The sequence below is a fragment of the Myotis davidii genome, unplaced genomic scaffold (genome assembly GCF_000327345.1).
Source record: "Myotis davidii unplaced genomic scaffold, ASM32734v1 scaffold217, whole genome shotgun sequence".
In the NCBI taxonomy this organism is placed as follows: Eukaryota; Metazoa; Chordata; class Mammalia; order Chiroptera; family Vespertilionidae; genus Myotis; species Myotis davidii.
Window position 1 is genome coordinate 10478336 of NW_006290034.1, and position 12031 is coordinate 10490366.

At 37.8% G+C, this 12031-nt stretch overlaps 1 protein-coding gene across 2 annotated transcripts in view; it reads left to right on the forward strand.

Annotated features, from left to right (window-relative positions):
• SEC22B (SEC22 homolog B, vesicle trafficking protein) overlaps positions 1 to 11752 on the forward strand; it is a 20292-nt gene extending 8540 nt beyond the window's left edge. For both annotated transcript variants that reach the window (XM_006763077.2, XM_006763078.2), the window contains exons 3-5: positions 2195 to 2355; positions 4891 to 5037; positions 8708 to 11752. In XM_006763077.2, coding sequence (XP_006763140.1) covers positions 2195 to 2355; positions 4891 to 5037; positions 8708 to 8862 — 463 coding nt within the window. In that variant the 3' untranslated portion in view covers positions 8863 to 11752. The remainder of the gene's footprint in view (positions 1 to 2194; positions 2356 to 4890; positions 5038 to 8707) is intronic.
• The last annotated feature ends 279 nt before the right edge of the window (positions 11753 to 12031 follow it).

The following is a 12031-nucleotide window of genomic DNA, read 5'->3' on the forward strand; positions in this document are numbered from 1 at the left end:
ATCTCTTAACATCTTGCCTGGCACATAGAGAATAGTTAGAAGTGTTACTTATTACTTAGGAAAAAAGAGAATTATAAGACACTTCAAGAGCATCTCAGTCCTTGATTATAGATAATGCAAACAGCTGAGAGAGGGATAAAAGGTACTTTATTGGATTTCAAATGATATACAAATAATTGGTATTAAATGTTTAATACATGTCAAGTTTGAAGGTGATAAAATAGGAAGGATTAAAGAAAAGAGAGGATAAGAGAATCAGAGGAAAAGAAAAAAGGATTAGGCAAGTAATGTTGCTATTTTAGGAACTCGAATACTAAGGTATCTGGGAGCAGCCTTGTGTATTTAACTTAAAAGAAAAAAAACAAAAACCTCCAGTCATCAAAAACAAGCAAATAAGTATACAAAAACAAAACAAAAAACCCTGGCCTATTGGTTAATAAGTAGTGGCATTAAGCTTCATAAGGTATTAATTTGTGTAGTATATAAAACATTTCCTATAAATCTAATTTTTAACATCAAAAGGTTAAAAGCACTTAATTATATAATACCTTTATTTCTACTATAGGTTAGGAAAAAAACAACAAAAGATAGGATAGCAGTATTATTACCATCATCAACATTATTTTAAAGGGCCTGAGTGACCATATAATAGACTAGAAACACTACTCTGTGGAGTCCTAGGATGCCTTAGGAGTAGGGCAGGGGAGGGGTGGGGGACCCATAGATGCCTCCTTAAACTAAAGAACATATTTTATTTTCTATACACACTGGTCTTCTGAATGTAGTTTTTGCTGAAATAAAGACTACAATGGCCAAAATACATTTGAAAACCACTGAGTAGCCTAACCTCTTTCCAAGAATGTCTCAGACATGTAATCACGTTACCAGAAAGGGGACCTGGCCCTGAGCGGGTCTGCCTAGGGGCAGGCTGGTAGTGTGTGGGCTCTGGACTTCATGCAGGAAAGATTTCACACCTCGAGCCCAGGTGATTTTCAGAGGACAGTTATTAAAGCTGGGGACAGTGAAACAAGGAAGGGCCTAGGATAGAAGAAGCAACAGGAGAGGGACTAGGTGGGGAAGTGAGCCTAGATGGGCTGCTTTGGCTCACTAATAAGTCAGAGAAAAGGGGGACGGAGTGAGGGGGTTGCTGCCTATTGCTCCCTGGTTGCAAGTCTTGTGGGGTTTCTTAGAGTTTAGGAGATACATGCCTGTGGGGGAAGTAGAGAGGGCTGGGAGAGGCACCCAGGTGCTCCTGGGAGGGAGAGCATGCCCTGGGACTTTGAATGTTTTAAAGGCTGGGGGTTTATGAGAGAATCTCAGTAGAATATTCATCAGTTTTATGCTGGTGCCAAAATAAGATTTATTTCCTTAACTTCATCTGTCCTTGGGTATGGTTGGGACAAATGGCATTAATTGGATTTCTATCTGTCTCCCCGATTAGGGTGATTTAGGCTATTTACCTCTGGTTGGGGAGGAGACGTGCAAACCATTTACTCTTAAGTGTCTTTGGTTTAGGGGCAATAAGATTATACGTTTTACTAGATGGCTATAAACTGCTTGTTTAACTACCTGACTCAGTTTCCTTGTGCTGCTTGTCCGGGCTTAGTAGCTCATCTCAGTATAGCCCCTTCCAGAATGTGGGGAGCTCACTCTCACAAGAGGAAGCCAGCTCTGTTGCTGGGCAGTTTCCAGTTGATACGGAGTCCTCCTACCTTGATACCAGGGGATATTGTTAGTTCTGAGGTCATTATTGTCTGTAAATAATGTTAAATTTCAACTTTTAAGTATCCATGACATTTTTTAGTTTCACTTTTTTCTTACAGCTGGAAGGAGTTTAAAACTGTGTATACTAGTTTACCATACATAATCAAAGGACGGATGGAGTCACAACTCCAAGATATCAAGAAAAAGCCTTAGGTATTAGGATATTTTAGTTGAAGAATTATATAGTGAATAGACAGTTATACTAAACACGTCCAAGTGCTCCTTTTGGAATATACTTCTAATAACGGAAAGATGTTTGCTTTCTGATTCCGAGGATTTATTGTTTGAAATTGGCTTTCTGATTTAGTTAGCCTCCCACGGCTTAGGTTAAAATATCTTTGAAAAGCTTATATGGCACTGCGAGTCTGCTTCAGATTGTCAGAAAATTGTTACTGTACAAACAATTTTTTTCTTTTTTGTCTCTCTCCAGCTACATTATTGAACAAGGAGTGTGTTACTTGGTTTTGAGTGAAGCTAACTTCCCTAAGAAGTTGGCTTTTGCCTTCCTAGAAGATTTACACTCAGAGTTTGATGAACAGTATGGAAAGAAGGTGCCCACTGTGTCTAGACCCTATTGCTTTATTGAATTTGGTAAGTTTTTGTTCCTCACCTTTCTATCAAGGGAGCAAAGAATATGGAAAAGCTATTTGTTATGCTGACGATTTTCATATAATTTTACTGAAGTTTTGGATTCTGCCTCTTTTATTCCATCTCTTTTTGTCCTTTTAAATGAATGGGCCTTTCTTCTTATAAGTAATTTTTGCTAGTCTTTTGATCTTTTCCCCATAGAACTTGTTGCCCTTTGCCCTTTTTGGTTATTTGATTTGATTCTTCATTAAGGTCAAGTCTACCTAATCCTATATAATAAAGAGGTAATATGCAAATTGACCCTCATGCTCTCGAGTCACAAGATGGCCACCTCCATGTTGTCATAAGATGGCTGGCAGGGGAGGGCAGTTGGGGTGATCAGGCCAGCAGGGGAGCTGTTAGGTGTCAATCAGGCTGGCAGGGGAGCGGTTAGGGGGTGATTGGACTGGCAGGCAGAAGTGGTTAGGGGCAATCAGGCAGGCAGGCAGGCAAGTGGTTAGGAGCCAGCAGTCCCGGCTTGTGAAAGGGATGTCTGACTGCCGGTTTAGGTTCAGTCTCTGTGGGATCAGGCCTAAACTGGCAGTCGGACATCCCCGAGGGGTCCAAGATTGGAGAGGATGCAGGCTGGGCTGAGGAACAACCCTCCCCCCCCCCCCCCCCCCCCAGTGCATGGATTTCATGCACCGGGCCTCTAGTTGGTATATAATAGCTAAGTTCTTTTCCCAAGCAGACACATACACACACACTCACAGTAAGGCTCATTTTATGGAGGTCAGAATTTGGAAATCAGCAAGATTTTGGGTGTTTTGTTTCTTTTAGAAAAATAAGATTCTCTAATTTTAAAGAAAAGTACCAGAAGATAGATGGCATTGGGGGATAATATTTACTACATGCTGAAGTAGTGAGTATGGGTGTTGATATTTGTATAAGAATTATAGACTCAGCATTGCTCAGCCTCGTTAAAGTATCTGATGGTAGTAGATCAAAGGAAATGTCCTAGTACAGCAAGTAGAAAAAGTAAGAAGGCATACCTATGGTCAGCCTTCACTGCTGACATTTTTAGTTAAAAAAAAGAAAGTGGTTTTTACTATCTCTATATTTCTGAAGTGTTTCAAGTTTTCTAGATAAGGACGTCAACTTGTTTTTTAGAAATAAATAAAGTTTAGCAAAATACTTTTATAACTCTCCAAGAGCTGATTGCTGTAATGTAAGTGTTTTTTAATTTTACGTTTGTAGACAATAGCAGTCTAGTAAACCAAGAAAAAAAATAAGACTGCTGTTGTCAAGGTCACACAGGAAATAATTGGTACACTCAAGTTAGGTTAAAGGACTATAGACAGAGACATGAACGGGTTATAGGTGTACTGCAAGGTACTGGGCGCATAACACAGTAATTGTTACCATCCCCAGGCCCAAAGGAATGAGAAAAAGAAGCAGTTTCTGGATTGGGGAAGGAGAAAATTCATAGAGGAGGCCAGCTCCAGTGTAAGTTGGTGGAGGGACATTGCCAGCCCAAGGTGACTTTTCAGGGAGGAGCTAAAGGATTAAATACCCTGATGTCACTGTTTGCTCTTCTTTCCTACTCTTGGGGCTCCCTCTTTGGCTCAAAGCTATAGGGCAAGTAGTCCACGTAGGTCAACTTCCCAAGGCAAAAGCAGGGTGCAGAAGAGGCAAATGAGAGGTATCCAGCACAAATATCTTAATCTTTAATAATAAGTCATTCTTCTATGGTTCTAAGAAATATAGACATGGCCTAAATACAAATGAAGCTGCAGTTTTATAGTGTTATTTGGGAAATTCCCTAATACATGTCTGCTTTACCCGAAGTTTACGAACAGAGTGAAATTGGGATGAATGTTAAAGAAAATACTTTATCACTCTTTTGCCATGTTAGGCTGTAGAAATGCTAGATTGTTGCCAGCCTTTTTTTTTTTAGGGAATGTGTCGTGTTAAGTAATGAAACCGTAAGACTCTCATAATACAATTGGGAAATGCCTGCTTTCAGGAAAGGCTTACTGTAGTGAGTCTTAATTTCTCTAAGGATCCTGAAAGTAGCTACTTCTAATTTGCACTTTGAAGGTGTGCAAAGGACATTTCTCCTGCATAGTCACCTAATTATATCTTTACATTTTACAAATGAAGAAATCAAAACTCCCCTTTTGATACTCATTCAATAGCTTGGATAAACATGGATAGTAGCAATCCAGCACTAAACTCAGAACTCCCTAAACCAGTGATGGCGAACCTTTTGAGCTCGGTGTGTCAGCATTTTGAAAAACCCTAACTTAACTCTTGTGCCGTGTCACATATAGAAATTTTTTGATCTTTGCAACCATAGTAAAACAAAGATTTATATTTTTGATATTTATTTTATATATTTAAATGCCATTTAACAAAGAAAAATCAACCAAAAAAATGAGTTCACGTGTCACCTCTGACACACGTTCATAGGTTCGCCATCACTGCCCTAAACCCTATTTCAGTATTTTGATGGACATGAAAGAAGTCATTTATGGTCATTTTTCTCCATCATTCTAGAGACCTACATTCAGAAAACCAAGAAGCTATACACTGACAGTCGTGCTCGGAGAAACCTAGGCTCCATCAACACTGAACTGCAAGACGTGCAGAGGCTCATGGTGGCCAATATCGAAGAAGTGTTACAACGAGGAGAAGCGCTCTCAGGTAGTAGCTAAAAGTCATAAGTCTTATGAAGAGATGGTTCTCATTCCAGAGGCAAGGATAGCTTATCTTAGTGTAACTTTCATGCTGTCCGAGTCTATGGAGCACTGTTAAGACTTCATTTTTCAGGAACAGGTGACACTAAAGCTTCCACTATAATATTTTTTTGTTAGCATGATTAGATTTGTTGAGTTGAAACAATAAGGGTCTCATTCCATATCAGAAGCAATTACTGTTTCCAAGATATTTACAAAGTCACGTAAATATTTACAGAAACACTTACATAAATGAGCAGAAATGAAAAGAAGAATGAGAGGAAATTGTCAATTGCTGTGGTTTCCTGAGTAGCCACCTGGGGAGATTTTACTGCTGCCCGATCAAATGTTATATAATCCTCTGCTGAAAACTTTAAAAACTCTGACTGTAAGATGAGATTTAGTCTGGTCTCAACTTACTTTTAATTCATTCAGTCATTATTATTGTGTACTTGTAATGTGCAAAAGCATTGTGTCCTCTCTACGGGGAGGTAAGGAGATTACAAACGCCTCTCCTTCTCCCTAGTTACAAACATTCTGACTCTGTCAGGTCATCCTGGACCTGTTCTTTAAATCTAGATAGGAACTACCCTATGAAGAAGCCTTTGCTGCCCTGGCCAGTGTGGCTCAGTTGGTTACATGTCAGCCCATGAAGCAAGAGGTTGTTGGTTAAATTCCTGGTCAGGCCGCAGGCTCTATCCCCAGTAGGGGGCATGTCAGAGGCAGCCTCTCATCAATGTTTTCCCCTCTCACTTCCTCTCTTCCTCTAAAATCAATACAAACATATTTAAATAAATAAGCCTTTTCTGATTCTTACAGTCCATATCACATTAAATTCTTTAAAGCACTTAGCTACATATGGTGCTTAACCAACACCATATGGTGTTTGTGTATATGTGTGTATGTACTTATTTATGAAAATTTCCTGAAATATATATGTTGGTATTAATAAATATATTTATACTTCATATATTTATTAATACTAAATATATATTTATATTTAATGTTTAAATGTTGCTTAAGTATTTAAATGTTACCTAAGTGTTTAATGTGGACATGTACTCTTTAAAGGTAGTGCTTATGTTTTATGTCTATTTCATATATTTCTTTTATGTTTCTCATAGTAATGATCACAAGTAGATGTCTTAAGAATATTTCTTGAATTTAACCTTTCTACATATTCATGAATAGATTTTGTTACCATATATTGCAAATTTTAACCTTTATGTTACTAGGAAGCAGTTGACCAAGCATATAGCTTCACACTGTAATTTTAAGTGAGTCTGTGTATATTCTTATCATAACAGACTTACAGTTTCTACTTGTGATAAAGTAGACCACAGGAACTTTTTAAAAAATCCAAAATACATATATTGGTGAGTTCATCAGAAATGTAAAGAATTCTCTCCTACTGCTTTGCTGGCTGTTACAAAGCTGAGATGCTGATTGAAAAAGAAGTAACTTCATCTGATTGGGAAAATAAGAAACATTGTCAGAATTTTATAGATGGTATAAGAAACAAACATCAATGGAACACTTTGTGCTAGACAAGATGGTAGGGGGACTACATATATTTTATTTATTCTTTAGGGCAATCCCAGGTGAAGTGGGTGGTGTCAACCAGTTTTACAGATAAAGAAGCAGAGACTCAGAAAGGTTGAGTAGCTTCCTAAAAGCCACACTGCTTTTTTGTTGGCCCACGGAGTTGTCCATTTTCATTGTGTGATAGTTTTAAATAGACATATAGACAATGAGAGCTATAAAAATGTAGAAGGAAGTAGATAAATGTGAACTGAGCAGGAAGGATTCTTGAAATTTGATACATCCGGATAGAGTGCAGAGTGGTATTTTAAGAGGAAGAAAAACCATTTCTGAATGGAGCATATTTGAAGGACAATGAAAAAATAAGCCTACCTCATATAATGTTTTCTTTCTCTTTAAACTTATTCATAATAAAAATCCATCTTTTATGTCTTCTTTTCTAATTTTTAACATTGTGTAGCTAGTCTACTTTGCATTTAAGACCCAATAATAGTTCCTGTGAGTTCTTTCAGCAAGACCAAATTATGACCTTTTTTACTGCCTACATATACCCATTTCTCTTAAGTCATAGGTTTGTCTTTTCATTCAAAGGTGTCACTGTAAATTTCAAAAATATAGGGATCAAAAAACATGTTTTGGCCATCATTGTATCCTCTAGCACTTCACATGGTGTCTTCTCATATTGGCTAAACGACTTCTCCAAGCACTAGCTTTGTCTTAATGACATCATGTGCTTCTAAATGTTCTGATGCAGAGGAATTCACTTAACTATTACTTATTTCATATGACCTAATACTTGTTCCTCTGTCCAGTTAGTCTCAGCAGCTTAGATTCATTTAGCAAATATTTACTTATTGCGCATGACTATATATGCCAGACTCTGTCCTAGTTACTGGGAATATAGCAAAATAAACACAGTAGTCAAAAACCTCTGTCCAATGAGTTGTGCACTCTAGTAGACGCTAGAAAGATTCCTTGCAGCATTGTCATGGTTATTTCTCATCCTGTAACTTCTTTTTTTTACATGACTAGGTGTTTTTCTTACAGGACAAGCTAATTTAGAAGTAGCTGTCATGCCTGTGCTATTAAGTAATGCCACATTTCTCAATCAAAACCAGTCTCTATTAGGCAACTCCAAATATTCCAGAAGCATTCTCTGAGGAAGAACAAACATTCAGATTGCAAAATAGTTCTTCAGAAACTTAAAGAAGTAAAAAGTTTGATCAGAATTCATTTATGTCAAATTGAGAGTTTGTTTTTATTATTAAAATATGCCATATATTTTAGTCCAGTCTAGCTTTTGTCTATCTGGCTATTTCTTTAATTGCTCAGTTAACAATTATAAGAAGATAATGACATTACAAATTTCGTTTACTTGTAGGGAACAGAAATGTTGCAAAATATTCTAAAAAGCTTAGTGTAGTAGATATTGGTGGTTTTCTAGCACCTATAATAGTCTCTACAATATGGAGAATCTTAGACATTTGGCAGCATTCATCATTGAGATGTAGCTTAATACTCAATGGCTGGTTCATTGGATTTCCTGGTTATCTGAGTGTTAGTTTACATGGATTATTATTTTTCAAAATATGAGGGAATATAGTTTAGACCATTGAAAGATTATGGAGATGCTTAATGTTGGCTAACATTTCTCAGATGTTTACCGTATGCAGGCATTGTGCTCACTTTACAGGCATTTGTGTGTACCTATAAGCCTATGATATAGTTTCTGTTATCCCCAATACATAGATGATGAAACCGGGGCTTTATTGAGGCGGAGTTACATGGCTGATGCATCTGAAATTTGACTAAAGAGTCAGAGGCCAGAGCCTGCGCTCCTAACCACTTCCCTATGCAGCCTCAAGAATTGAACATAATTTGGTCTGATCATTTTAAAATGCATTGTAGATTTTTCAGTGCTTTAGGATCATGAATTAATCAGTACAGGTAACCTTAGCCTTAAAATAAAAATGATCATTTAAGCATCGTGGTTGTTTGGTATAGTGCCACTCCTTTTGGTTATTTTTATGACTTCATACATTTGATAAAATACTTCCATGGACTAATTAGTGTTTTCCTTTCTTCTTCTTTGACAGCATTGGATTCAAAGGCTAACAATTTGTCCAGTCTGTCTAAGAAATACCGCCAAGATGCGAAGTACTTGAACATGCGGTCCACTTACGCCAAACTTGCAGCTGTGGCTGTGTTTTTCATCATGTTGATAGTGTATGTGCGATTCTGGTGGCTGTGAAGTAGTGAACCGGTCACTGGCAAGGGAGAACCTAGACCCCGGCAGGTGTGTGTTTTCAGGAAGCTGAGCTCACAGAGATGTGTGTTAGAATCCAAGTGGAACTTCTGCCTTTAAGGACCTTGCAAGAAAAGACAAATCCTGGACATGAAAGGTCACACCTCATTTAATGAAGCTTAACCCTATGGGGAAAGTCTCTTATGGGGGCAGAGGCTTTCTCTGGGTGCTAAGCTGTATATGTTAGGGAACAGTAGATTGTTTTATTTTGGGTATTTTTCCCCTCCCAGTGTTTTACACTTTTAAAACAGCACTGACTGGGGCATTCATTCTTTAACGTAGCCATCAGTGAGATTTAACTAAACCAACCTGTGCTAGCAACAGGCTGAAATTCCTTCAGAGAAGGCAGCCCTCTGGGAAGTTCTTTGACTCTATCTGATCAACATTCCTTTTGTTGGTGACATTTGTGATTTTCAGTAATCTGAGTTTCCGATGGCCTTTTAAATAAGACTCCAGTGTGTGAAGATTAATTGCTGTGCAGCAAAGATCTTGTCTGTTGGCCCCTGTAGGAAGTTAACCTTTGTTATTTTCCTTTTATATTTTGCTTATTGCACAATTGCTTTAGGGTTAAACGAATTATATTAAGATGCCTTGAAATTCTATTATAGCACTCCTTGATTAAGAAGCTAAAATGTTTTCTGTCATTTATTCCTTAAAAGACTTAAATTAGTTTGGGACATTCTTAATTTTATTTTTCAATGTCTGGTTTATATGAAGAGTGAGGATAGCATACATGTAGCCAGAGGCCCCTGACTTGAGGAGAAGAAAGGCCCAGTTCCTAACTATAACTTTGTCCTGCCCCTTTCTCACTGTCTCCACTACAGTTTTCCCCGCTCTCCCTCTTGTCACAGTTTGCTGATATTTAAAAAATTATTCTGTGCCCAATAGTTTCATGTCCCATAGGCATCTTCTCAGGACAGTCTCAAATTTCAAAATGGAGAATGTTCAGTTGTGTGGTTAATTAAATTTAAAGTTTTGCAGAGTGACTATTCAAACTACTAAATACATTTATCTGAGAAAGTCTGAGGGCACATCACACCTGCGTAAGTTTATATAAATTCTCTGAGAATGACCTAGAGCTAGGCAACTCATTTATAGTGACTTCTAGTAACAATAAAAGTACCTATGATGTTTCCCCTTTTTGCTCAGGGATAACGGGGATTTTCTTTTACCTTCTGAGATTGAATTTTCTAAATGGGAGAATAGGTCTTTTAAATATTGTGACAAGGGCCTACAATATAACCTATAACTCCTACGAATACTGCAAATATTTCTTTAAATTGTACAGGAAAATGAGCCATCTTCTTACCTCTTAACATCTTCAGAAAGAACTTTAACCAGTGAGCAATTTTATAACTGTGGGCTCATCAAAACTACTGTCTTGATTCCTGATAGAGAAAAATAATTCTATTTCCTTATAACAGGCGAGGAGAAATGCTTATCTTATTCCTGATAATTTACAGAACTAGAATACATTTTTTTCTTTCCATTTTGGACCTACATCTGCCAATTGGAGTTTTGTGCATGAAATATGAAGTTACTTTTTATAGAGAATAAGTGCTTTTAAGTCTCCAAAGGGCTTGTCCCTAGGTAATGATGTTGGTAATAAAAGCCTGTGAAAGGCTGAAAACTAAGTAGAGGCACCATAGCATTTGGTGCTTCTGTAGGAGTGGAGTGTGGCAGCTCGCTGTTGAGAGTTGCATGCTGTAACCAAGTGGTCAGCAGTGAAATAAATACTTCTAGAATGTTCCCTTCAGCGTGAAGTGTTGTTATCTAGTTTATTTATGTCCCTATAACCTTCTAGCTATTTTTCTACATAAACTCACTGGATTAAAAAATAAGGGGGATTATGGAGTGACAAATAAAGGAATAAGAAAATGGTTTAAGATTATGATGGAGAGAAAAGAACAAGACTGTCATAATATGGCTCCTACTTCTGCTCTTTATTAGAGGTGGTGGGAAGGGAAGGTCTGATAGATGAAATGTATCAGCAACCAAACAGCCTTCTAGAATAGAATGTGTAATTAGTGTGCAGTGTTATTGGGGCCACATTGAGAATAGATACCGAATTCTAGACAGAGTCAGTGTCTTATACAGAGTCATGAGTTAAAAGAATAAGGCACATTTTGGGGATCGTAGTTAGTATGGTTCCATGGACCTGGTAGGGTAAGTGTGGGCAATGGGGACTTAAGGAAGAAGAGCCAGACTGGCCCACTGTCATAAAGGGGCAAGAGATGCCATCAGGTTTGTAGTTTCAAATGATCATTCTGGCCATAGTGTGAAAGACACATTAGAGAGGGATAAGCCTAGAACTAGGAAGATGAAACCAAGGCGCCACCCAAGTTGGAATGAGACCTAGGAGACATGTTTCAAATGATTTTCAAGAAAGGAGTTATCCCAGGTACCAAATGGTAACTCATATTTACATAATGCTTTCTTAGTTGAATTCTCCCATTGACATTTTGAAGTAAGTACTGTTCACACAACATGAATAAAGACACTTTTTACTAAGGATACCATTCTGAGGCAGAGAGTTAATTTGTGCGAGGCTGGAGAGCTAGAAAGTGATGGGGCTAAGCTTTGAACTAGGCAGTTGGGCTCCAGAGTCCGCTTCTCTCCATTCTACTATACCACCAAGTGGACAAATAAGTACCAAAAAATGTATTTTGAATTTAGCAATTAGGAACTTAATCATAGAGACAGAAGTCAAATTGCAGTGGGTTGAAGATTGTGTGAATTACTAGGAAGTAAAGATGTGGAATTACTCTTAAAAGTAGCTTTTCTGGCTGTTGAGACACTGAACTTCCCAAGATGCTTATTAAACTAAGAAATCTCACAAATGTTAAAAATATTTGGCAGATTGTACATACATCTGCTCATTTAAATGTCTAACTGGTTCTTACACTATTTGGAAAGCCTTTGAAAATCTGATGAAAGGTATGTGCCTTTACCCAGAAAAAACGCATGCGTATGTGTATACCAAGTATCACATACTATGTCAGGGAATTCTCAGGACTCCTGAAGCCTGCTGTAACCCAGTGGCCCATGGTCCCCCCAGTTAAGAACCCCAGACATGCAGGAAGTGGAAGTCAAAGGTAAGTACCCAGAAGCTTTG